Genomic DNA, 25,896 nt, shown 5'->3' with positions numbered 1-25,896 from the left:
AGTTCCTGACATCTTACAGAGTGGAAGATACATATATTCACACGGCATTACCTGTCAATATTGTTTGAGGGGATTTCCCACTCATTAGCGACATAAATTCTTTGAATACCTATTTGTAAGAATCAATAGACTCATCTGTCATCAGCATACCACCAAAAAGAACACTTTGAAAATGATTGTTCACCACAACAAATAAACCAAATGTCATGTCATTCATGTTGGTTTTGTATGTTGTGTCAAAGGTAACAACATCTCCGAAGTGAGCATACTGCATCCTGCTCCTCGTATTGGTCCACACCAAGGTTCTGATCTTGCCTTCCTCATCTGGGTCCACAACATACACACATCCAGGATCAGCTTCCCTTAACTCCCGAAACAACTTCAACGTCTTCTTGGTATCATCTTCAGCATCCTCACGATTAATCTTCTAGTAGACTGTGTGAGGAACCGTCCAAATAGTATTCTAATTAATCATCAGGAGGATCATTATTCATAATCACAACCTCGATGATTAACCAGAATACCATTCCGGTAGTCCCGGCACGTGTTTTGTGCCCAGGATCGGAACACATGCCTTCCAACTCCAATATCACAACACAGTTTAATAGAGAGCAAATAATTAAACTGGATTACAATTATTAAACATGCAACTGCTTCCACAATTTACAACAAAAGAGGAACAACAACAACTATGCAGCGGAAGAAAAACCTATACAACAAAAGAGTATGGAGCCGTATGCCCTTAGGCTCCATACCAAAAGCGCCGGAGTTCGGAGTAGAAGGTGCTACTCCTGCCCGCCACCCTGATCGGCAGGCACAAAATAGCCGAACACAGCCTCTTCCTCGCCAACCTGAGAACCTGAAAACAACTTAAGGGCAGCACCCCTTAGTACGAAGGTACTAGCAAGTCTTACACAGTATGAGTATATATATTCTTGACTCCAAGGATCATGCATTTAAAGCTGTAGCAAGGATTAAGACATGTTTAAGTTCATTAAGCGGTAAGCAACCTAGACTCTAGGTGTAAGCAACTGACTTAACCAACCACCCACTCAAACCCTGCCAACCAACTAATCAGAACAAATATATAAACAACAAGTGTATACAAGTAAACCATTACCACCAAACCACCGACCACATCCCCGCCAAACCACCCAAACCAACCATGCCACAACCCACATCGAAACTCTACGACCAAAACATGGTCGCTCGGTGGAGATAAGCGATAGCGATGCTCATGACCGAGAGCGCGGCAGTTCAAACTGATTATACGCCCTGCAGGGGGATACTCCTGGATCCACACGACACAGGGACCATACGGCTTGTGCCACCCGCTAAGATGCACACAAGGGGGTACCCGTGACAACCTTTTCCAACCAGGCCCAACCATGTTGATCAACCATAGCTCGGCACGGCGGTATTAGAACTACTCCCCGAGCAAACTAATACCGCTAAAAGCCCGGACTCAAACCGGACTCACACCGTCTATGACGAGGCCCACATGACCACGTCTGCGAAGGTAATCGGCTCGCCTACCATTATATCAGCATGTGGTGAGTAAGGTAAGTGCTAAAGCAGACTACACCGATGATCGGTGCTTAACCGGTGCAAGCGGTCTACGGTGTCCGGGTTCCCTTCCCGAACTGCCTGAGGACTCCTCGTGAGCAGATGACACCCCTAACACCGCCCACACCTCATCTCAACTCACCACTCAACAACCGACACATCATCAACATAACCACAAATGTGAACAGGTAAAAAGCCCTAGGCTCGCGACAACGGTGGACGCCGTCATCGACTTCTACCGGAAAGCCTAAGTACCCCTAAGCATAGCAAACTAAAATTAGACCGTGACGACACCACTAGGCTCCAATGGAATAACACATGACACGTGAACGAAATGGAAGAATGCATAGGCATAGGTTCTACCCAACTCGGAACCTGACACATGCAATGTATACATAAGCGTAGATAACATATTAGATTTTTAAGTAGACACGGTGCAATATGATAGATGCTTGCCTTGCTGGCCTAGCTGCTGCTCACCGCTACCCGAGTCACGATCACCACTGCGGGAACCTCCGGGGACAGACTCGTTCGCCTCGCTCGCCGGGTCGAAGTTCCCTAAAAGAATCACGTGTGCAATGTAATGAATATGAATGACACACAATAAAAGATGCTTCACTGTAAGACAATAGTGGAGATGCAATGCACTTATGCCATGAGTTAAAAGCCTTAAGGATTTCCTAATTGAGATTAGGGTTAACCATTCAATTATCCTCGGATTAATTAAAGCATAACCAAGGCTTAAATCAATCTAGAATGTTAACTGTGCTAAAATGAAGGTATTTATTTTTATTAAACAGGGAATAAATCAACAAGATTTAAAAAAATTTGATTTCATCAATTTTGGAGTTACCAACATTTAGTTATGAATTAATGAGGCTTTACGCACATTACATTAACTAAGGAAATTCCAGCACATATTTCATAGTCACTAACAATTTTAACATGTAGAATATGAGCATATAAAGCTAACAAAATTTGTTTTACAATTTTTGGAGCCATATTCCATTTCTTATGCATTTTACAACGTTTCAGCCGATTTATTAGTTCAACAAATACCCAATTTCGCATTTTCCGATTTTTACGAATACTTAAATATCCTAAACCTTTTTCCACTCGGGTTCGGCCAGCCGCTGTGACTGACAGTGGGGCCGGCGTATTTTGACCCGAGTCAAAATTGACTCGCGCCCGGGACACTGCGCAGCACGGCCGGCCGGGGCTCGGGTCGTGCCCGCCGGCGGCGAGCGGCGCAGACCAGGCGGCCGGGAGGGACAGTTGCAGCTCCAGCACGTGCGTGCGGGTCCATTTGAGGCATACGCGGTCGCCGGCGACGGCCGGAGAATGGTCAGCGGCGGCGGACAGCGGAACTTCACGGCGGCGGCACGGCTTTGACTCGCCGACGGCGAACGGCGGTGCAATAATCCTGACCGAGCACCCTACATGATCTACGCAAGCACGTGGACCTAACGGCGCGCTTGCCGGCCGACGAGCTCGACGACGGCACGGCTGGCGGCACGCGCGGGGAGGCGGCGACACGCGGCTGCACGGCGGAAGGCGCGCCAGCGACGGGCCAAACGGAATCCAGCGCGCGCATAAGACTCAAAAGTGGAACTGAAAGCTCACCGAGCGCTTCAATGGGCCGAAGAAGCAGCAACGAGGTAGCTCGACGGTGAGGTGCGGAAGGAGGCCACCGGCGCCGAGGAAGACGGCATGAGCTTGCCAAATCCGACCGAGAGGGGAGGGGATTCACGCGGAAATTTGTTGGAGAGGCTTCGACGATCCTCCTTAGCGCTTCTCGTGGCTCGAGCTCGAGGGAGTTTGCCGTTGGCGCGTCGGATTTGGCCGGCGGCGCGGCGCAACGCTGCTCTGCTCTGCGATGTGCTGGGCGACAGGAAGAGCAAGGGAGGGAGAGAGAGATATAAAGCAGAGGGCGAAGGAGGGGGATAAGGCCTGGGGCTGATCTTTTGGCCGGCAACGTGGAGATGGCCACTGAAGTCAAGGATGGCGGCGCCGCATTGCTCTGTGAGAGCGGGAGAAGGGGGAGCAGAGGCAGTGTCTGAACGAAAAGGATGACAGGTGGGGCCATGAACAGTGCTGGCAATGCAAAATATCCCCACCACTTTAGCCATCCATTTGAATGCCTTCCCAAAGTCCAAAATTTGCAAAACAAATTTCTCTTGAAACTAAAACTCATAAGGAACCCATTTGAACTTGTTTGACTCAAAAAGCTTGCACCAATTTCAAATGAAAATTCTCCAAAGAGGCAAGCTTTTCTAACTTGTGTTGATTTTTATGCCTTGAAAACAATCCCCAAAAATTTGGGAAAATTCATTTATATTCTCCTCCTGGCATCTACTAATTTCTAAAATTGTCACCGGCCCTATGTTCCATAGAATTTTTAGGAGATGCTTCACAACGCACCAGTTAAACGTGTTTAGAAACTCTGGGCCGTGACAGACTGACTTCAGGCTGCTCTTTTGTTGTCAGAACATTTCTCATAGAACCAAAGAAACTACCAAGGATACTGTATAACTTGGTGATGCCCAGAGATGGCCAACTGGGCCATGCCTACTGGGTCGACCCGAGGCACGGCATGACTAGCCAGGCCGTGACTGGGCTGACGCCTCGGCACGGCGGGCCGGCACGACACGACCCGGTTTAGACGGGCTGGCACGGGCACGGTATAGGTCAGCACGGGCTCGGCTTGCCCCGTCCCCGCCCCGCCCCACCCCACTGTCGTGCCTCCCCGCCCCCACCGTGCCGCCCCACCCCGCCGTAGGCCGCCCCGCCCCGCCCTCGACCTTCCAGCCCCGCCGCCCAACCGCCCTGCCCCCAACCTCCTTGCCCCGCCGCTCGGCCGCCACGCTCCGCCCCACCGTTGTGCCGCCTCGTCCCCGACCTCCCCACCCCGCCGCCCGACCGCCTCACCCCCGACCTCCCTGCCCTGCCGCCCCACTTCGCCCGGCAACCCCGCTCCACCCTGCCACCACGCCCCCAGCCTCCTCGCCTCACTGCCGGCCGACCCGCCTCACCGCCAGCTGTGCCCGCCGGGTCACCGGGCCGACCATGCCACAGCAGTGCCTAGGCCGGCCCAGCACGGCACGATGGCAGATGGGCCGTGCCGTGAGCTGAGGGCGTGGCACACAAGCTGGCACGGCACAACCTGTTATAGTAGCCGGGCCAATCAGGCCGTGCCGAGCCGGGCCCGTGCCAGGACGGCCCGAGTGGCCCATTTGTCCATCTCTACTGATGCCAATATTGTTCTCCTCAGAATACAAACAAGATCTTTAGTATACTTGTCCAAATGTATGTGCGAAGGCCACTGTTTCTTCTCATCATAAGACTCTGATAAAGGATGGTTGTATTCTGCAATATGCTCCACCACGATCTAGCCATGGTCATATGTCCGATGCAACCTGATCATAGCCTTGCAACCAGTACGGTAAGAAACAACCTTTCCCTCACCATTCGGATTCCCCTACACAATCATTAGAGAAATTATTCCAACCTAATAAAAAAATACGTACATTAGCAAATCTGAAAGTAAGTGAATTTCCAAAATGCATACCCTGGAGTTTGGGCTATAAATAGACCCCCACTCAGCCATTTAAGGGTGTTAGAGCTCAGTAGCATACATATACACCCTGAGAAGGTTGTGGAGCGGCTGCAAGCTTTGTGAGAAGAAGGAGTAGCGTGTGCCAAAGTGGAGAACCACTACCACAATGAAGATGGCGGTGAGCATCTGGGAGAGACTTAGTAAGAGACCCATTTGAGTGTGGGAAGGTCTAACGACCATCCATGGAGTGTTCTGACCTAGGATCTTGGTCCTTGTGAGGGGCTCCAACGTGGACTAGGAGTGGACAGTAATGCACTGATACCACGAGAAAAGGTCATCATGTCAACTGTTTGCATTCTCTCTACCCTTTACATTCTACACTTATGTCTTGCACTTACTATTCCCTATTTATCTTTCCTAGAATTGTCATCTATAGTTGGTAGGATTGGTTCCTAGGGTGTAACACTTTGTTTTGTTAGAGTAGAAATATTAGACAAACCTAGAACACATTTAGATAGAAATTAAAATATGTTTATCTTATGGTTTTGAGCCTTAGTTTTAAGTGATCCTTATTCACCCTCCTCTTAGGGCATCACTGATCATTACATCACTTGTGTAGATATGTTTGTTTCCCTTTAGCCATAGTATAAAGAGAGGATTATGTTTACTAGCTTGATCTAGTGTGTTTATGTTAGTTACCTAGTAGTGATGTACACTAGGCTTAGCTTGTCCTAATAGACCTGAGGAAGATCCAAGACATCAATGATGAAAAAATCCATCGAAGCCAGAACAAAGATTAGATTGAATTAGACAAGTCCCTGTTGCAGTGCATACACTGAATGATCCGATGTGCTCATTGGAGCATTAATCAGGAAACAAGTTATGCACACTGGAGTATTCTATTACTCATTGGAAATTGCACTGGAGTCATCGTGTTGAGTGTTTGCAACCTCTCTACCCTTTACATTCTGCACTTACCTTTTGCACTCACTATTCCACATTTAGTTTTCCTAAAATTGCTATGTGTAGTTTGTAAGATTGTTTTTTAGGGTGAAAAGCTTTGTTGCGGTAGAGTAGAAACACTAGATAAAACATAGGGCATATTTAAATAGAAATTGATTAAGTTTATCCTTAATTGTTAAAATTGATCCTTAATTTTAAATGATCCTAATTTACCCACATCTTAGGCATACAATCCTTATATTCCGCTATAAATTATTTGTTACTGACCGATACATGCATGTTTCTGCTTTGACTACTCTGTTTACGTTACTCAAATAGTTCTAACCTGGTATCCATTTCCAGTCTATCATTTCTATTTGATTTCAAGAAAAACAATGTGGTATAGGAAATGATATTGTCTATTTTCGATGGATTCTAACTGTTTTCACCTCGGCACACACCACCAAGCAAGTATCGTCGGTTCCTTGGTTGTTTTATGAACCCTTCTTTCATGAAAAATTTAAGATATAGTATGTATATTATTATACATCTATGATGTAGATTGGGCCAACCAGCTCAGATATAGCTCAACAGTCAGTCGAGCACCCACATTTGCATGATCCCAAAAGGGCTCGTCAGCATGGCCAAATCCCCAATCCCGCTTTGCACTACAGGTGGGAATGGATTTCATTGATCCATTGATAATTGGATATTATTAGCAGTGGACTTTGGTGGATTGGACACAATTGGACTTGGAACCCCCAGCACACGAGGAACCCCACCGTTCCTGGATTCCTAACCCTAATTCACCCAGTGGTGGTGGCCTTCGGCAACGACAACTCCTCGTGAGGAGCCGTGTGTCACCATGTGCCGCGCAAACGTTGCGGGGGTGTTTGGCATCAATGTGTCGTGCGACCACCACATGTCGCATAGCATTGGATGCGGGAGCTCGGCTTGGGACACGTGTTGAGTGGTGTCTACGAGTTTCCCATCTTGAGGGTAATATCTTAATGGTTGTTCCACACTTCGATTTCTGTTAACTTAGTTTGGAAGTTGGAAGGGAGCCCAACAGACCTCATAGCCCATACCTAAACTCTTACCTGGCTGTCCCACACTGAGCTGAAAGTCACCTAAGCAAGCCTACTCGGAGTTCCTATATATCGGATGCCCAATTTTAGCTTTGGCCAAGACATTGTTTGAGATTTATGCGAATCGAGATTGACGGCAATGGGTGCAGGTGCGCAGTGGGAATGCAAGCACGTGTTGGAGCTGCTTGGGACACGTGTCAGAAGTAATGGATGGATGGGGTGGGGTGCGAAGTTTGTTTGCACTGAAATTTCAAACATACTTTTCTCTTAAATCGTATATCCGTTTTCAAATCCCTTTGAACCATGATGTTGTTTTAGACTTAATGCAAAAAAAGACACAATATGAATACATTTTTATTTTTAAAATTATTCAACTTTTTAGTGTACGAGTTCAACATTTTGAATATAGTATTTCACCATTTTCACATAAAAGGTTATATATATATATATATTATTTTTGCAATATATTTTTTTGGAAGAATATTCAGCATTACTAAAAACCTAGTTCAACACTTTGAATATAGTATTTCACCATTTTCCCATAAAAGGTTGATCTAGTCTTTCCAAAGTGTTGAACTAGGTTTTTAATAATGCTGAATATTCTTCCAAAAAGTTATTGCAAAAATAATATATATAATGAATTAATCCAATGAATAGAATTGTGCTGGGCCCTTGTGCGCTGGCTGACGCCGAATCTAATTTCGGCCGATCGATAGGAGGTCCCAGCGCACCCAGCGCCACAGCGCCAGAGACTCGCAGCGCCGCCGGCCTCGACTCTCGGTGTCCCCGAACAGCGTCGTCTCCCTGCGTCTCCTGCTCCGGGCGGCCTCCCACCTCGAGCCCTCCCCAAATTCCCCACCACGAAACCCTACATCCGCAACAATTTGCTACCCTCGATCCTCCAGCCATGCATCTCGGTCTTGAATTCGGGTAATCTTCGTTCCTTCCCTTCTTACTCGCCCCTCATTTCCTCTCGCCTTTGTGCTTACCTGTGCGCGAACGCGGCTCTTGACGAGCGAAGTTGATTTGGTGCTGGGGCTGCAGGGGCGGTCTGGAGCTGCTCCTGGAGAAGTCCGTCAAGGTGCATAAGGTGGAGGTACAGCCCAAGGGCGGCGAAGTCAAGGTGACAATGAGGGGGTTGCTTTCTTGGGTGAAGGCCAATCTGATCAAGGAGCGCCCGGAGATGTTCGTCAAGGGCGATTCTGTGTATGGTTCACTTTCCCCCCTTTTTCTTCATTGGTTCGTGCAGACAATGATGTTCCGGTGGATATTGGTTCAGCCACGATGGTATGCCAAAAATCTGGTTTGTGTCCGGGGGCGAAGCTAGGTACAAGTAGGGTGGTGCACTGGCACCATGTAAAATCAAAATTTTAATAGTAACTATCTTATTTTGACCACATTTACACGAGGGTAAATTGAGCTCTAGGACTAATGTTACTTTGGATAGTGTATTTGGTACCACTATCATTTAAGTTCTAGCTTTGTGTCGCCTCAGGATGGTCCTTGGTGACGAGTAACTAGTGTGGATTCTTGGGAGATGCTAGCTCCCATTGCTTCGAATATGTTACTTGATGTGCCCATATAGTTCTTCTAGTTCATATCAGCTGTAAAGGTGGACAATTATGTGGCAATTGACCGCAATTGTTGATTCTTTGACTTAATCCAACATCATTAAAGTTGATTCTGTGGTTCAGTTCAACTAAATCTAAAAAGAAACACCAATCACATTTCCCGAGTTTAACACTTTGTATGCCATTTCAGTAGTTGCTGGATACTGGCTAATGCTATTGATCAAGTGGATACTCATCAAAAATGAAATGTTTTGCTATGTAGATTTTGTTATGTTGTTCTTGTCAATGATTTGGTAGATTTATATAGGATACTTCTTTACTGTTCTTACAGAGCTGTGTATGCTTTGTCAGTGCAATAGCGTAGAGCGCATTTAACTATTTCAAAGAGTAAATAGATAGACATTCAGAAAGTTTCTTTTTCTGAGCTCCGGCTCGGCCATGTAATTAGTTTTCATGGGTTTTTCCCTCTGTGCATGCAGGAGGCCTGGGGTTCTTGTCCTTATAAATGACTGCGACTGGGAGTTGTGCGGGGGCCTTGACGCAGAGTTGGAAGAAAAGGATGTGGTGGTTTTCATCTCCACATTACATGGTGGTTAGTTTAATTATAGGGACGATCATATCCTATTATTTGGTTGAGAAATGTATCTTGTACCAAGTTGGAAAAGGATGGCACGATCTCAGTTTCATAAATATCTTGAGTTGTGAATCGAAAATCGTGGAAAAGTACCATCAATAATATGTATCAGATTGTTCTTCCATTTTATGTACTGGAAGATAGTCTCAGAATATTGTAGATTATTGATCCTCTATTTTCGCAACATTGTTGTAGTTTTCTCATTGAATCACTGTATACATAAGTGGAACACTAAGAATTGTAAATCTTCATTCATGCGCTATAGCCTTGAGGGGAGCCTAAACGAAAACCAACTTTCAGAACAAGTACATACGGGGCATCTATCGTACTCTGTTTTTTTTATATTACAGTGCCCAGTGACACCTGCTGTACTGCTGATCTGGGGTCAGTTCAGCAATAAACATTAAATGGTCAATGCAGGAAAAGTAATAAAACAAACACATCAGGTTTCTCTTCCCCCATTTCTTTTGTTGTGATTGCACAAGGCATTATATATTTACATCCAATATTCCAATGGTCCCCAGCTCTCATAATTTGTTGTGCTAATGCGAAGAGATGCTATGCCACATAGCAGTAACTTGCATAAAGTCAACATGGTTCTCTAGAGTTAACATCTCCGTTGACGAGCGGAATTGTACTCCTATGAATAATCTACGTAGCCATACTATTAAGAATGATGGAAGCAGAACAGTGAATATTAAAATGACTGGCTCTGGAGTTAGTGATCTGATAACAGAGACCTCTGCTAAGAATATTTGTAGGTGGAAGACAACCCAAAGACAGTTTCTTGTGTTTGCAGTTGGGGTCGCATGCAAGGATGTTTCATGTTTTGGACATATTTTTCCTGCATGGAAGTAAAGAATGCTTATATCTTTTACATGTTCTAGATAAAACTAGAAAGCTCGCGCGCCGTTGGCACGCAGGTTGTGTGTATGGAGCTGAGCGCTCCGTATGTATGGCTGGGCCGAAAGCACGGTTGGGCCCAGTTTTTGTATCGAGAAGCCGATGCTTTGTCTGACGGGGGATTCCAGATATACGTATTGTCTGGATAAGGATGGGAGCACCCTGTTGCTGTGCCGCCGTAAGAAGAAAGAGGTTCCCGTGAGATCCAGGAGTGGCGATCGGTGGTGGTGCGGACGGAGTTGCTGGCGTTCTTCGGTCGCTATAGGAAGCGTCAACTGTGGATCAAGGTACGTGGGGATTAGCATGTCCTTTGTGTTAGGTTATCCGTTGTAGCCGTATCTTGGATGGCGATTTGAGCGTGGTGCATCTTTGTTGGTCGGACCGGAATTTTCAGTTGAGGTTGTTTGTGTGCTTGGAGGTGATAATATGGATTAGGTGGTTTGCAGCACTGTAGCCGTGTGATTCGGTTTTCTTAGATATTTTGTGCAACAAGGCTTTTTATGAAACGCAGTTAATTGTTGCTATTCTTTTTTATTCTTTTTTTGTTAGGGTTGCAATGTCTGGTCCGTCAATATTTATGTTTCCTTTAGAGCTTCTATCGGGTGTAATTGCAGATCTAGGTAGATCTGGTTTTGTAATGGAAGATTCAAGCTCTGATCCATACCAAGCGAAGCTTCGATTGTTCTTTGATTTTAGGCCTAACTAGAAAGTAGCATACCTTTGACACGCTATTGTGTCCGCCGCTAAGTGTCATTTCGATAGATGGGTGGAACCATAGTTTTCTATGTAAAGTAATCTTGATAGTACATGACAGTATGGTATTTATTTGTAAGTAAATTGCATACAAAGATTTGTATTGAAGTGTTTACAAATATCGACACCGTTTTGTCTAATATTAGACTTAAATATAATTTTACCGAATAAGAGGGCATTTATTAAAGATATGGTGATATTTTCTCATCTAGAGGGAGTCACTTGTCTGAGATATAGTTTTACTATCTAAACACTGATGCTAAGTTCTTAACCTTACAATTTTATATCAATCCAAAAACAAATCATGGACCTTAGGAACGAGGTATAGACCACGAGATCAGATCCGAGCGATTCGGTCTGCGGGGTGGCCGGATCCACTGGTTGGTTGTCTTATACTATACATATTTGAGCCCTTTACAATTTTATATCAATTAAAAAACGAATCATGGAGCTCAAGAATGAGTTATAGACCGGGATATCAAATCCGGGTGGTTAGGTCTGCAGGGTGGCCAGATCCATCGGATGGCTATCTTATACTATACATGTTAGTAAAAGGAGAGGACAAATGCCTTAGACATGGAGCTATTAAAAATTATATACATGAAAGTAAAATATGTATCTTGGTTTATGGATTTGTGTATCATACCTTGGATCCGAGTTATTTTCCTGCGTATCGGTAGACATACTTAAAGTTATCTTGATGGTTCGAACCTTCTAATTTTTCTTTGAATTTTACTGGCAAAGACTATTCAAGAGGTTACACCCTTTGATTCTGAAAATTTTGCTCGTAAAGAAAAAATGCTACAATCAATAGCTATGGGAATACTTATAGTCACACCATCATGGCTTCAATGCTGTGGAGAAGCAAGTTATTGGTTGCAAGTTATTGGTGCGGCAGATACCGAACTTGACGCTCTCATTTGGCGATCTTGGGCCCCTTCAAAATGTAAATTGTTTGCCTAGCTAACCATTCAGAAGCGCCTGTGGACAACGGACATGGGTGGCCCAACCAACAAGTGTGGCCTCTATGTCACCACGGAGACGAATCCGCCGCCTATTTGAAGTATAACACATTACATTAGTCTCTTAGTTGCTTACATAAGAACAATAAACATGGCCGGCTGATGTGGTGCCCAAGTAATGTAGCGGTGATAACTGCTTTCTTCAAAGAACATAGACCGCCACTCCCATGTAATTGTCTTCAATCTCAAAATGAAAAGCATTGTAGTCATTTACATTGATCCGTTTGATTATACACTCTGCTGGAAGAGGCATAATGTCATAGTTATAAGAGAATGGTATATACAGGAACATCTGGTACTTATTGGACAGAGGAACCCATCCACAACAGTAAAACATGCAATAACAAACATGGTGGTTCATGTTTATTAACTTGTTCACTTAAATAGGGAGGCAAGAGGACCCCCCAGATCATGAGAACGGTCATTTATCTAATCAACGTGAGCGGTAGATGAAAGCAGGAAGAATTGAACTAAGAATAGAGAACAATTAAGAGAAATATACTAAGGCTGTAGAAATGAATACAACCTGCCAAACGTAAACCGATCATCTTCAGGCTGTACATTTGGTACACCAGTCATAAGGGCGACAAAATCCACATAAAAATGTAGCATGTTTAGCACAACTCAGATAGCTGAGCTTGCATATCTCTGCCCGGGAAGAAAAGAAAGACAACGAATGTTTAATAAAGTGGACTTAGCAAGTAAATTGCTTGATCAGGTAGCATATTAAATCATGATATCAAGCTGATATAAATGAGAAAAAAATAACGTTATGGAAGATGCTAAATAATTAAGGTCGAACCAACCTTCACCAATTGTCTTGTTGTAGGAACAACATTTCATACAGGCATACAATGCCCGTCTTGTTGTAGGAACAACATTTCATACATGCATACAATGCCCACAAATGATGCTAGCGTGCCAATATTATGAGTTTGAATTGCCTGCAGTCGATCTTTTTTAGTAGCATGTACAATGGAATATCTCACGTCCTAATCTATGACTTTGAAAACTAAATTCAAATACAGTTAAATCAACGGTGAGTCTAGAAAAAGATAACACTAAGCTATCAACAGAGAAATTGAACTTCAACATGAAATTTGACCTACAAAGATATTCTAAATAGTTAAATAGCTATTTTGTTTAAGGTTTCTAACCAGCACCATAGTGTTTTAACTGTTTATGTTCAGTTATGGCCTTGATTACACATAACGATTAGATATTCATAAGTATGTAAATGCATGTTTTAGTGGATTTTCCCATAGATCGAAAGAACATAATTTGGACTTGCAGTATTTGTAAACTTGTGAGCTAATAGGTTCAGACTTGATCAAACAATTGATAAGCCAAAATCGCAAAATGTATAGCTAAGTATGAGGCATCAAGAATAAAACCCAAAAGCTTGAATATGGTTTCATGTTTCAGTGAGGTATGTTGTATGAGCACATCGTCAGCTTATTATGCTTTCATCACATACAAAAGGAATCAGGTATTCGTGGAAGTAGACGATGGTCCACTGCCATCCACACCGGTTTGCTCATATACGTTAGTGCAAATTTGATCCTGATTAGGATGTAGAAACCAAAACTTCACAGCAACAGTCTTTGGTTTTTGCATCCCATCATTTAACAATTTGGCCATTTATTCCTTTGCCAACAGTGTACTTGAGTATTAAAAAAATAAGACGGCACAGCCAATAAAGTGAAGCAAAAGCAAATGCAGCTCATAGATGGTAAACTGTTTTTGCTTCACGTAAACACAATAAACCATTGATGAAAAAAAGCATCACAAGCCAGCTATCATATCGGAACAAACTAAACACTTTGCTAACTGTTTAATCTTTTAAATAAATAAAATCTTATACACATAATGGATAAGTGGGAACTGATATTCTCATTTTTGTTTGAAAGATAACAAAGATGGGCTGAAATATCTAATTGTGTTTCAACTGTTAGATGATAAAGATCTAATGTAGCCGTGTTTCCTGATTATTTGAGCGCTTTCCTTATATGGACTAAGACATTTGAATAGCGATCGCAAAATTGGGCCATAAAAAAATTCTTTTAGAAACCACTTAAATATTAGCTAACATAATTCTTTTGATGTAAAATACATGAGGTATGCCTACTACAATTTGCATCCCAAAGCTGAATGATGAACACCATGAATAAAGTAAATATGCACTATCCTTGTTTGTGACCACAATTGCATTTATCTTTTTGTGACAGCACAACTGCACTATACTTTTTTATACGACATTTCTTAAGGATAAACACAGTAGTAATAGAGCAAAGCCTCTGTCACAGAGGAAAAATAAATGATACTACAACATACTATCTATTTCAAACTGGTTCATTGCATTTACCATGAAATAAATGATATTACATTTCACTGATTGTCACATTTAGCATTGTATTGTACCTTCATAAGATATGGCACATAGAAAAGCTCATGCAATAGCAAAACTACCGGTTAGCAGACTCACCTGCCGAGATACCAGAGTCTCCCTAGTTACGACTGAATTGGCGAGCTAGAGCGTGCATCTGGTCACAAGCATCGCAAGCCTAGGTGCCATGTTCCTCCACATGTCTGCATCATTCAGCAACTTTTGCAAATCAGTAGCCAGGGTAGCCTGATCACTCCATAGCTTCACCACGTTATCGACCACCCTCAGATCAACCATCCTCTCAATGAGCCAATACAGGTGCTTCACATTCAAGACCGCAGACTACAAGTTCAGCCTCTGTATCGCCTCGCATTTGTCGCTGTCCACCGCGACCCTGAAGTCCGGGCTAGCGTACTTCCCCATGAGCTCCTTGACGGTCTCCAAGCGCGACAGAAACACCTCATCGAGCATCTTGTGGACGCAGTCCCGGGATGGGTAGTCCTTGAGGAGCATCGCGACGAACGCCTTGGCGGCGGCATGGACGGGGTGGCCGTGGATGGCGGAGTGGCGCCGTAAATGATGTATTTCTGGGACTACTCCTCCTGCTCCATCCTCATAGACTGCCGCTCCATCATCACAAACCATTGATCCATGGCAAGCACACAACAATTTCATAAATCACTCTCCAAGAAAACTACCAAGCTGCTCCCGACTCCCCATATTCCCTAGAAAAGGCACAAGGCTCTTCCTCCTGACACCACTCTACGTCACAGCCGGCGGATTGCTGGCTTTGGGGCTGCTCTTCCTGCGAATCTAGAGCCCAATCGGACCATGAAGCGAGTCATGAGACCCCTCAGGATTATTGGGGAACAAGAAGGAATCAGTCAACAGGCTTTGGATGTTTACGCCAAGTTGTTCGATCAACCTATGTTAGCTTCACATATTCAAGCCTTGGCATCCCTTTTTGGCTGGGTTCCCCCGACCGATCTTGTCGAGGTTGAGTTGGCCTTGAGCTCTTAATTGAGTATAACCTTGGTCGTCTGTGCCCCCTGCAATGAATCTATCAAACATAGTTTTTTGGAATGTACGAGGTCTTAACTCTTCGGCTCGACAGGACTCGATCCGTGCCATTGTGGACTCTTCGAGGGCGGATATTATTTGTCTCCAAGAGACCAAGATGGTTGCGGTCTCTCAACGGGTAATCTTGTCCATGCTTGGTTCTGATTTTGGCAATGCTATTGAGCTCCCTTCCGTCGGCGCTAGTGGTGGAATCCTGATTGCTTGGCGGAATCGGCTTGGCCCAGTTGGTCCTAGTCGGGTTGATGCTTATAGTATCACAGTTCAATTCTGCCATGTTGATCAACAAGCTTGGTGGTTGACATGTGTTTATGGTCCACAAGGTAATGATAACAAAATTCTTTTTTTGCAAGAGCTTCGGGATATTAGAACAGCATGTCCGGGTCCGTGGATTGTGGCTGGAGATTTTAACCTTATTTATAAAGATGAAGACAAGAACAATGCCAACTTAGATCCTGCTATGATGGGTTGCTTTAGACCACTCATTGATGATTTGGCTCTCAAGGAACTGCCCTTGCATGGTCGTATATTCACTTGGTCTAATGGGCAAAGTTCACCTACATTAGTCAAGTTTGATAGAGTCTTTTGTTCAGTGGATTGGGAGCAAAACTTCCCAAATTGTTCGTTGCATAGTGCAGCAACCGAAGACTCTGACCATTGCCCTCTTGTCCTTGGGCTGCATGATAACAAGCCAGGAAAGAAGAGGTTTCACTTTGAATCCTTTTGGCCGAAGCTGGACGGTTTTCAGGTGGCGGTGGGGCATGCTTGGTCTTCTGTTCATGCGCGTTCCTGCCCATGGAAACCTTGTCTCTGAAATTTAAATCTGCTGCAAGAGGATTGCAAAGTTGGAGCCAAAAGAAGGTTGGTCAAGCCAGTTCTCAGCTCAGGCTTGCTAGAGAAGTTTTGCATCAGTTGGAAATCGTTCAAGATGGTTGCCTTCTTTCTCACACTGAGTTTTGGTTGCGTGACTATCTTAAAAAGCACTGTCTTGTTCTAGCTTCTCTCATGTGGATGATTGCAAGAATTCACTCCCGGATCAGTTGGCTTAGCGATGGGGATGCCAACACCGCTTTATTTCATCTCCACGCCCGACACCGGAAGGGGAAAAAATATTACTAAGCTCTCTTCTGAAGATCAGATTTTCACTAGTCATGAGGATAAGGAAAAGGTGATTTATGATTTTTATAGCGGTCTGCTGGGCTCTAGTTCAGACAGAGATCACACTATTGATTTGGATATGTTAGGCATTGCATCTCATGAGCTCTCTGATCTGGATGCTCCCATTGCTGAAGATGAAGTTTCGAATACAATCAAGCACCTACCGTCCGAGAAAGCTCCGGGACCAGATGGTTTTACAGGTCATTTCTATAAATACTGCTGGCCAGGGGGACATTATGACCACCATCTCAGATGTTTGGAGCAGGAATTTCAGAAACTTTTGGCTGCTCAACAATGCATATATTACTCTTTTGCCAAAAAAAGAAGAGGTGAAGCATGTAAGGGACTTTCGACCTATTAGCCTAGTGCATAGTTTTGCTAAGCTTATTACGAAGCTATTGGCCAATAGGTTGGCTAGCCGGCTCCATCAAATGATCTCCCCCAATCAAAGTGCTTTCATTAAGGGTCGTTCTATCCAGGATAATTTCATGCTAGTACAACAAACTACGAGATTTTTGCACCAACAGAAGCAGCCGCGTTTCCTTCTCAAGTTGGATATTTCTAAAGCTTTTGACTCAGTTTCTTGAAGTTTTGAAAAAGTTGGGATTTGGTCCGATATGGTGTGATATGATTAATGGGTTGTTGGCTTCTTCATCAACACAAGTTTTGCTGAATGGAATCCCTGGTGAGGTTATCATACACCGGCGAGGACTTTGGCAGGGTGACCCCTTGTCACCAATGCTCTTTATTTTGGTCATGGACATACTTAGTGATTTGGTGTCACGAGCCTCGGAAGATGGGTTGTTGCAACCCCTCTCTTCTAGGACAATTCAACATCGGATGTCGTTGTATGCGGATGATGCGGTCATCTTTCTCCACCCAGTAGCTACTGATATTGCTTTGATGCTCGTTATATTACAACTCTTTGTAGAAGCCTCGGGTCTTCAAACTAATGTGCAGAAGAGCAATGCTTTCCCTATCCAATGCACTGATTCGGATGTGGCTGTGATTCAAGAACACCTCCCATGTGAGCTGCAAGTTTTTCCTGGCAAATACCTTGGGATACCTCTCTCCTTGCGGAAGTTAACAAAAGCACAAATTCAGCCTATCATAGATAGAATTGCAGATCAATTGCCAGGGTGGAAAGCTGATCTCATGACTAGAGCTGGTCGGGCGGTTCAGGTGCAATTTGTCCTAACAGCCATGCTTATATACTTAACGATGGCCATTGATCTCCCACCATGGGCTATTAAGGCGATTGATAAGATTCGGCGGGGTTTTCTTTGGAAAGGAAGAAAGGATGCCAAGGGCGGCCATTGTCTTATTGCTTGGGCCAAGGTGCAGCGGCCTTGTGAGCTCGGTGGTTTGGGAATCTCTGATCTTAAAACTCTCGGTTGGGCTCTCAAGATGCAATGGTTGTGGTTGCAGAAGACGGAGCTAGATAGACCTTGGTCTGTCTTTCCAATTCAGGTGCATGAATGTGTCCATGCTTTCTTTTCCATGGTAGTTGAGACTGAGATCGATGATGGAGCCCATACCTGTTTTGGGAAAGAAAGATGGCTTCATGGGCAGTGCATTACAGAGCTTGCACCCCAATTGTCTGCTACAGTCTCTACAAGAAGAGCTAATAGGCGCACGGTTTGTGATGCTTTAATGGATCACTTTTGGATCCAGGACATCCAAAGTGAAATCTCTGTTGATGCTCTTGCCCAGTACCTTGATCTCTGGGATCTTCTTTCCGGGTTTGTGCTGCAGCCAGGTGTGGATGATGTTCATTGTTGGCGATTTTCAACTTCAGGTCAATACTCAACCAAGTCAGCCTATGGAAACCTTTTTCATGGCTCAGTTATTTTTCGGCCATGTGAATGGATAAGGAAGTCTTGGGCTCCAAGCAAATGTCGTTTCTTCCTTTGGTTGGTTGTTCATAAAAGGTGCTGGACTGCATACCAACTTGCTCGACGAAATTTGCCACATCCGGTGCGCTGCCCTCACTATGATCAGGTTGATGAGACAATTGATCACCTGCTCACTGATTGTGTTTTTGCGAGACAATTCTGGTTTAGTCTCCTGCTGCGGTTTGGCCTTCATGGTTTGTCGCCTGCGGTTGAAGACAAGTCCTTCGATGAATGGTGGAGCAAAGTCAGTGATGTGGTCAGCTGCCCCATGCAAAAAGGCCTCAACTCTCTTATCATTCTTGGGGCTTGGATTCTCTGGAAGCATCGGAATCGTTGTGTTTTTGATGGTGCTGCCCCAAATATTGTAGGTGCCTTACTGCTTGCTGAAGAGGAGGCACAACTTTGGTGTATGGCGGGGATTTGAGGGCTTTCCCTCTTGAATGCCCTAGCGTCTAGTGGTTAGGCTCCTTTTGGTCGTTTTCTAGTTTGTTCGCAGGTGCACGTGTAAGCTAAGAACTATCGGTGTATCTAGGGTCTTTTACCCTTCTTCTTAAATACAAAGATACGTAGCTCTCATCCGTGTTTGAGAAGAAAAAAAAGGTTATTGTGTTTATTAATTTGCAGGTTAAGAAGGGTGACATAGAGAGAAACGTTGGACTTGCCACAGGAGTGTAGTGGAGCTTTTCCAGGCTGTTGGACTGTTTATTTTGTATTAGCTGAACCAGTTTGTATCTATGTAATAGTGTTTGTAGTAGTATAAGGAGAACCTAACTTTGTTTGCTGTCCATGTGTGTATTTACTCATGTGCACTGGAAATTGCTCTTGTGCTTGGCTGGCATATTGAAGGAACAAAACTTACCCAAAATCTCGCATTATTTGCTTCTTCTTTTTTGGCTAAGTCAGGCAGACGATACGATATAACTGTGACATACGATGCAACAGATTTTGAGTAACAAACGAGCAGAAGACACATTATTTCATAACAGATAATAGGCTATGCCGGTAAAATGGCCCAAATTTCACAGCGAAACCTATGCATATACATCGTTTTGATGCAAACGTTCCGCACCAACAGGATAGAAGGAGTTTGTAGCAACCGTTATATACATCAACTTGAGCTGTACATAAATAAAGTATACTAATACAGCACGTCATGCATACATACATACAGGCATATATTCAGGCATCAGTTTCTATCAGGCATGGAACTCAGGGCACCAACTAAACATGCTCTGCATGGCTTACCATTTGTACAGGTATTTATGCCAACCAAACAACTCAACAAAAGAACATAGAAGATTTAAAGGGAATTCTTTGTATTCCTACAACTACTAATATTTGAAAAGAATTCCCTAAGCTTCCATGGTAGCAGAATACACATCATATATGTAACACGATGCGATCCAAAAGAGGCTGTCACTTTTCTTGAGTGGAGCCTTAACCCATCTTTATATACAAAAGTAAAGAACAAAAGTGTGATGTGATATCCCTGCAAGTTTAGTATTGTGTTAGTGTACAATTTATTACGTATGGAATACAGAGTTTGAGGCTTATACTTTACTAACCTTGTTAACAAGAGTTCATTTGCTCTTGATAGTTTTACTCTTTGCCCTCTTGTTAGATTCTGCTGGAACATCTTCATTGTCTTCTGATGAAATATACGGTCTGTTTCCCGATGGTGTTCCCTCATCTGTGCTTCGCTTCAATTTTAAATACCTTATTAAGGGGCGAGCAGTAATATGCATAATATGTTGGAGGTACAATGAGCAGATAGTATTTTATAATTTTTGCCTTAATTATGTATTGTATAGTTATGCAAGGAAGGGGAATATGCTGTTAGAACGTAAACAGGACAGCCATATATGTAGTTTTCTTATGGAATAGCTGATTGCAAGTGTGAAACAGGAAGAATCTAAAGCAATGCATATTAAGGAACAATAATGTATATACCAGTTTTGGAATAAGTAGCAACAATGCATATTTGAACTATGATTTGCAAGCAATCTCGACAAAATGCAACGAACTTACTCATTCCCTTCTATTTCCATTGGGTCAAATGGTGCCTCCAAATTGTCATTATCAGTTTTGGTTTCCTGCATTTTCAAGGGTTGTCACTATGTTAGAAAAATTGGCTATAAAATAGAGTTTAGAAGGGGAGTTTTTTTGTTGTGTCTATATAAATTTACCTTTAACACCTAACTTGTTGTCGATTATTGGTATAAGCGGTGGCAAGTCTAAATTTGATTGCTTCCCACTGTAAGAAGTTGGTAACTGATTTGGAGTTATCTGTTGGGCATTATCTGGTCTTCCCAACTGTTCAGCAATATATGTTACCTCGAAAGAGGGATTATGTACTTCTTTGCAGAGATTTTAACAATAAATGTGAACTTTTGGTCCATGAATCTTTTTATTTCCAAAGGGATTTCATCTATAGGGTATTTGCTCCTCATGATACTGACTGGTTTTCCAAGTAGCATTTGAGTTGTTTCACCAAACAGGACAAATTCTAGTTCTCCAGTCTTATCGGCACCCATGAGACATAATGTAAACCTTAATTCAAAACAGAAGTTTAGAATAATATTAAAAACTATTTTGCATAGGTAATATAATATAAAAATGGTAAGTTCAGATACGAGGCAGAACTTAAAATGTGTCTGAAGGATAGTAACGTAAAAATACACATGTCGTAGTACCTGTATTCGGGATCGCCTTCACTACAGTCAAGATCATTGCATTTATATTTTGATCCAACCAATCTTGTTCCAGATTTGCAAGTTTTGCATGATATGTATACCCATCCTTGATTTGGTGTCAATCGAGATATTATAACTGTGCATCGGTATCTTTCATCCTTTGTCAATTGTAAATAAATATGTTGAGATAATGTTACAAGTAGCAGGTGTCAAATTACAGGGAAATTGAATAGTATGATTTTTTTCTTACCGATTGTTCAAATGGATCAACCTTTTTGGGTTGTTCTATGTTCCTAGGCTGGGCTTCTGTATTGATAATTGCATTGCTAGCCAGTGTAATATTTTGTACTGGTTCTATTGGGTGTGGCAACCTGAAATTTTCTTGTTTTAATTTTGGAGCTTAAAAAAAATGGCTTAGTTTATGAAGCACAAATCTCTAGTATACTCACTGTTGATATAAGGCTTCAATCTCTGGTATCATCTGATTATTGGTATACCATCTTCATGCAGATGTGCAGCTGAGAAACGGTGGTCCTCCATATTTTTTTATAGTGTGTACCAACAAAGATAACTATAACAGCTTGTGTAGCGAAAATAGCCCTATTTGGCTATGGTTATGATTTTAGTGATTAATAACAACATAGTCATTAAGACTAACATGTTTGTCAAAAATATATATTAGTAAGTCTTATCAATGTAATACATGAAAAAGTCACCAAAACCGCGACAAAGTTTAGTTGAATTAGAAAACGTTCCAGGAGAAATGACTTCACGGATGTTCTGATGTTTACATGGTTGAACACACCGAAGTATTGTGTCCAAAGTCATACTACTCTCGTCCAAGCACGCTTAACTTCGGAGTTCTGATGGGATCCGGTGCTTTAGTGCTGGTATGATCGCATCCGACATACTCTGCCTCCTCCTCCCAATATGCGTGCCTTCCGCGCCGCCTCCCCCGCCCGCTCCCCGGCGCGCGTGGGCCCCACGTCCTGCCGCGCGGTGTCGCCCCGCTTCCCGGTGCACCGCCGAACTCGAGCCGCGATCCGGTTGCGCAAAAAAAAAAAGTTAGAAATAAAATGAATACAACGAGGCGGATGAACGCGAGGAAAATTAAGCAAAAAGGGGGAATGCAACACGAGGACTTCCCAGGAGGTCACCCATCCTAGTACTACTCTCGCCCAAGCACGCTTAACTTCGGAGTTCTGATGGGATCCGGTGCTTTAGTGCTGGTATGATCGCATCCGACATACTCTGCCTCCTCCTCCCCCTTATGCGCGCCTTCCGCGCCGCCTCCCCCGCCCGCTCCCCGGCGCGCGTGGGCCCCACGTCCTGCCGCGCGGTGTCGCCCCGCTTCCCGGTGCACCGCCGAACTCGAGCCGCGATCCGGTTGCGCAAAAAAAAAAGTTAGAAATAAAATGAATACAACGAGGCGGATGAACGCGAGGAAAATTAAGCAAAAAGGGGGAATGCAACACGAGGACTTCCCAGGAGGTCACCCATCCTAGTACTACTCTCGCCCAAGCACGCTTAAATTCGGAGTTCTGATGGGATCCGGTGCTTTAGTGCTGGTATGATCGCATCCGACATACTCTGCCTCCTCCTCCCCCTTATGCGCGCATTCCGCGCCTCCTCCCCCGCCCGCTCCCCGGCGCGCGTGGGCCCCACGTCCTGCCGCGCGGTGTCGCCCTGCTTCCCGGTGCACCGCCGAACTCGAGCCGCGATCCGGTTGCGCAAAAAAAAAAGTTAGAAATAAAATGAATACAACGAGGCGGATGAACGCGAGGAAAATTAAGCAAAAAGGGGGAATGCAACACGAGGACTTCCCAGGAGGTCACCCATCCTAGTACTACTCTCGCCCAAGCACGCTTAACTACGGAGTTCTGATGGGAACCGGTGCTTTAGTGCTGGTATGATCGCATCCGATATACTCTGCCTCCTCCTCCCCCTTATGCGCGCCTTCAGCGCCGCCTCCCCCGCCCGCTCCCCGGCGCGCGTGGGCCCCACGTCCTGCCGCGCGGTGTCGCCCCGCTTCCCGGTGCACCGCCGAACTCGAGCCGCGATCCGGTTGCGCAAAAAAAAAGTTAGAAATAAAATGAATACAACGAGGCGGATGAACGCGAGGAAAATTAAGCAAAAAGGGGGAATGCAACACGAGGACTTCCCAGGAGGTCACCCATATCCTAGTACTACTCTCGCCCAAGCACGCTTAACTTCGGAGTTCTGATAGGATCCGGTGCTTTAGTGCTGGTATGATCGCATCCGACATACTCTGCCTCCTCCTCCCCTTATGCGCGCCTTCCGCGCCGCCTCCCCCGCCCGCTCCCCGGCGCGCGTGGGCCCCACGTCCTGCCGCGCGGTGTCGCCCTGCTTCCCGGTGCACCGCCGAACTCGAGCCGCGATCCGGTTGCGCAAAAAAAAAAGTTAGAAATAAAATGAATACAACGAGGCGGATGAACGCGAGGAAAATTAAGCAAAAAGGGGGAATGCAACACGAGGACTTCCCAGGAGGTCACCCATCCTAGTACTACTCTCGCCCAAGCACGCTTAACTTCGGAGTTCTGATGGGATCCGGTGCTTTAGTGCTGGTATGATCGCATCCGACATACTCAGCCTCCTCCTCCCCCTTATGCGCGCCTTCCGCGCCGCCTCCCCCGCCCGCTCCCCGGCGCGCGTGGGCCCCACGTCCTGCCGCGCGGTGTCGCCCCGCTTCCCGGTGCACCGCCGATCTCGAGCCGCGATCCGGTTGCGCAAAAAAAAAAGTTAGAAATAAAATGAATACAACGAGGCGGATGAACGCGAGGAAAATTAAGCAAAAAAGGGGAATGCAACACGAGGACTTCCCAGGAGGTCACCCATCCTAGTACTACTCTCGCCCAAGCACGCTTAACTTCGGAGTTCTGATGGGATCCGATGCTTTAGTGCTGGTATGATCGCATCTGACATACTCTGCCTCCTCCTCCCCCTTATGCGCGCCTTCCGCGCCGCCTCCCCCACCCGCTCCCCGGCGCGCGTGGGCCCCACGTCCTACCGCGCGGTGTCGCCCTGCTTCCCGGTGCACCGCCGAACTCGAGCCGCGATCCGGTTGCGCAAAAAAAAAAAGTTAGAAATAAAATGAATACAACGAGGCGGATGAACGCGAGGAAAATTAAGCAAAAAGGGGGAATGCAACACGAGGACTTCTCAGGAGGTCACCCATCCTAGTACTACTCTCGCCCAAGCACGCTTAACTTCGGAGTTTTGATAGGATCCGGTGCTTTAGTGCTGTTATGATCGCATCCGACGTACTCTGCCTCCTCCTCCCCCTTATGCGCGCCTTCCGCGCCGCCTCCCCCGCCCGCTCCCCGGCGCGTGTGGGCCCCACGTCCTGCCGCGCGGTGTCGCCCCGCTTCCCGGTGCACCGCCGAACTCGAGCCGCGATCCGGTTGCGCTAAAAAAAAAAGTTAGAAATAAAATGAATACAACGAGGCGGATGAACGCGAGGAAAATTAAGCAAAAAGGGGGAATGCAACACGAGGACTTCCCAGGAGGTCACCCATCCTAGTACTACTCTCGCCCAAGCACGCTTAACTTCGAAGTTCTGATGGGATCCGGTGCTTTAGTGCTGGTATGATCGCATCCGACAGACTCCGCCTCCTCCTCCCCCTTATGCGCGCCTTCCGCGCCGCCTCCCCCGCCCGCTCCCCGGCGCGCGTGGGCCCCACGTCCTGCCGCGCGGTGTCGCCCCGCTTCCCGGTGCACCGCCGAACTCGAGCCGCGATCCGGTTGCGCAAAAAAAAAAGTTAGAAATGAAATGAATACAACGAGGCGGATGAACGCGAGGATAATTAAGCAAAAAGGGGGAATGCAACACGAGGACTTCCCAGGAGGTCACCCATCCTAGTACTACTCTCGCCCAAGCACGCTTAACTTCGGAGTTCTGATGGGATCCGGTGCTTTAGTTCTGGTATGATCGCATCCGACATACTCTGCCTCCTCCTCCCCCTTATGCGCGCCTTCCGCGCCGCCTCCCCCGCCCGCTCCCCGGCGCGCGTGGGCCCCACGTCCTGCCGCGCGGTGTCGCCCCGCTTCCCGGTGCACCGCCGAACTCGAGCCGCGATTCGGTTGCGAAAAAAAAAAGTTAGAAATAAAATGAATACAACGAGGCGGATGAACGCGAGGAAAATTAAGCAAAAAGGGGGAATGCAACACGAGGACTTCCCAGGAGGTCACCCATCCTAGTACTACTCCCGCCCAAGCACGCTTAACTTCGAAGTTCTGATGGGATCCGGTGCTTTAGTGCTGGTATGATCGCATCCGACATACTCTGCCTCCTCCTCCCCCTTATGCGCGCCTTCCGCGCCGCCTCCCCCGCCCGCTCCCCGGCGCGCGTGGGCCCCACGTCCTGCCGCGCGGTGTCGCCCCGCTTCCCGGTGCACCGCCGAACTCGAGCCGCGATCCGGTTGCGCAAAAAAAAAAGTTAGAAATAAAATGAATACAACGAGGCGGATGAACGCGAGGAAAATTAAGCAAAAAGGGGGAATGCAACACGAGGACTTCCCAGGAGGTCACCCATCCTAGTACTACTCTCGCCCAAGCACGCTTAACTTCGGAATTCTGATGGGATCCGGTGCTTTAGTGCTGGTATGATCGCATCCGACATACTCTGCCTCCTC

At 45.5% G+C, this 25,896-nt stretch overlaps 1 protein-coding gene, 11 non-coding genes and 1 pseudogene across 12 annotated transcripts; 1 reads left to right on the top strand and 12 right to left on the bottom strand.

The window, feature by feature from the left end:
• Positions 1-7,841: 7,841 nt before the first annotated feature.
• LOC133891965 (ubiquitin-related modifier 1 homolog) lies at positions 7,842-9,619 on the top strand. Its single transcript, XM_062332696.1, has 3 exons — positions 7,842-8,082; positions 8,197-8,358; positions 9,203-9,619. Exons 1-3 carry the CDS (start codon positions 8,060-8,062, stop codon positions 9,318-9,320), a joined length of 303 nt encoding a protein of 100 aa, XP_062188680.1. The 5' UTR covers positions 7,842-8,059; the 3' UTR covers positions 9,321-9,619.
• A 4,804-nt stretch (positions 9,620-14,423) lies between these two features.
• LOC133892143 (uncharacterized) lies at positions 14,424-15,066 on the bottom strand (annotated as a pseudogene).
• Positions 15,067-22,368: 7,302 nt separating this feature from the next.
• On the bottom strand, positions 22,369-22,487 carry LOC133893805 (5S ribosomal RNA). The gene has a single exon (XR_009904638.1). It is a non-coding gene; the product is annotated as a 5S ribosomal RNA (ribosomal RNA).
• A 220-nt stretch (positions 22,488-22,707) lies between these two features.
• On the bottom strand, positions 22,708-22,826 carry LOC133894052 (5S ribosomal RNA). Its single transcript, XR_009904871.1, has one exon. It is a non-coding gene; the product is annotated as a 5S ribosomal RNA (ribosomal RNA).
• Positions 22,827-23,046: 220 nt separating this feature from the next.
• Positions 23,047-23,165, bottom strand: LOC133894103 (5S ribosomal RNA). Its single transcript, XR_009904920.1, has one exon. It is a non-coding gene; the product is annotated as a 5S ribosomal RNA (ribosomal RNA).
• Positions 23,166-23,384: 219 nt separating this feature from the next.
• On the bottom strand, positions 23,385-23,505 carry LOC133894160 (5S ribosomal RNA). The gene has a single exon (XR_009904977.1). It is a non-coding gene; the product is annotated as a 5S ribosomal RNA (ribosomal RNA).
• Positions 23,506-23,724: 219 nt separating this feature from the next.
• Positions 23,725-23,843, bottom strand: LOC133893804 (5S ribosomal RNA). Its single transcript, XR_009904637.1, has one exon. It is a non-coding gene; the product is annotated as a 5S ribosomal RNA (ribosomal RNA).
• Positions 23,844-24,063: 220 nt separating this feature from the next.
• LOC133894089 (5S ribosomal RNA) lies at positions 24,064-24,182 on the bottom strand. Its single transcript, XR_009904906.1, has one exon. It is a non-coding gene; the product is annotated as a 5S ribosomal RNA (ribosomal RNA).
• A 221-nt stretch (positions 24,183-24,403) lies between these two features.
• Positions 24,404-24,522, bottom strand: LOC133894178 (5S ribosomal RNA). The gene has a single exon (XR_009904992.1). It is a non-coding gene; the product is annotated as a 5S ribosomal RNA (ribosomal RNA).
• Positions 24,523-24,743: 221 nt separating this feature from the next.
• Positions 24,744-24,862, bottom strand: LOC133893971 (5S ribosomal RNA). The gene has a single exon (XR_009904795.1). It is a non-coding gene; the product is annotated as a 5S ribosomal RNA (ribosomal RNA).
• Positions 24,863-25,082: 220 nt separating this feature from the next.
• Positions 25,083-25,201, bottom strand: LOC133893993 (5S ribosomal RNA). The gene has a single exon (XR_009904815.1). It is a non-coding gene; the product is annotated as a 5S ribosomal RNA (ribosomal RNA).
• A 219-nt stretch (positions 25,202-25,420) lies between these two features.
• Positions 25,421-25,539, bottom strand: LOC133893988 (5S ribosomal RNA). Its single transcript, XR_009904811.1, has one exon. It is a non-coding gene; the product is annotated as a 5S ribosomal RNA (ribosomal RNA).
• Positions 25,540-25,759: 220 nt separating this feature from the next.
• On the bottom strand, positions 25,760-25,878 carry LOC133893974 (5S ribosomal RNA). Its single transcript, XR_009904797.1, has one exon. It is a non-coding gene; the product is annotated as a 5S ribosomal RNA (ribosomal RNA).
• Positions 25,879-25,896: the final 18 nt, after the last annotated feature.

This window comes from Phragmites australis, chromosome 15 (genome assembly GCF_958298935.1).
Source record: "Phragmites australis chromosome 15, lpPhrAust1.1, whole genome shotgun sequence".
Classification (NCBI taxonomy): Eukaryota; Viridiplantae; Streptophyta; class Magnoliopsida; order Poales; family Poaceae; genus Phragmites; species Phragmites australis.
The sequence above is the reverse complement of the archived record's forward strand: the minus strand, read 5'-3'. Positions and strand labels throughout refer to the sequence as shown.

Bases quoted from the DNA above. Each gene is read 5' to 3' on its own strand.
- LOC133891965 (XM_062332696.1), top strand. From the start codon at position 8,060: ATGCATCTCGGTCTTGAATTCGG. The intron at 8,083-8,196 runs GTAATCTTCGTT...CTGGGGCTGCAG, and splicing joins CATCTCGGTCTTGAATTCGG to GGGCGGTCTGGAGCTGCTCC. The intron at 8,359-9,202 runs GTATGGTTCACT...CTGTGCATGCAG, and splicing joins TTCGTCAAGGGCGATTCTGT to GAGGCCTGGGGTTCTTGTCC.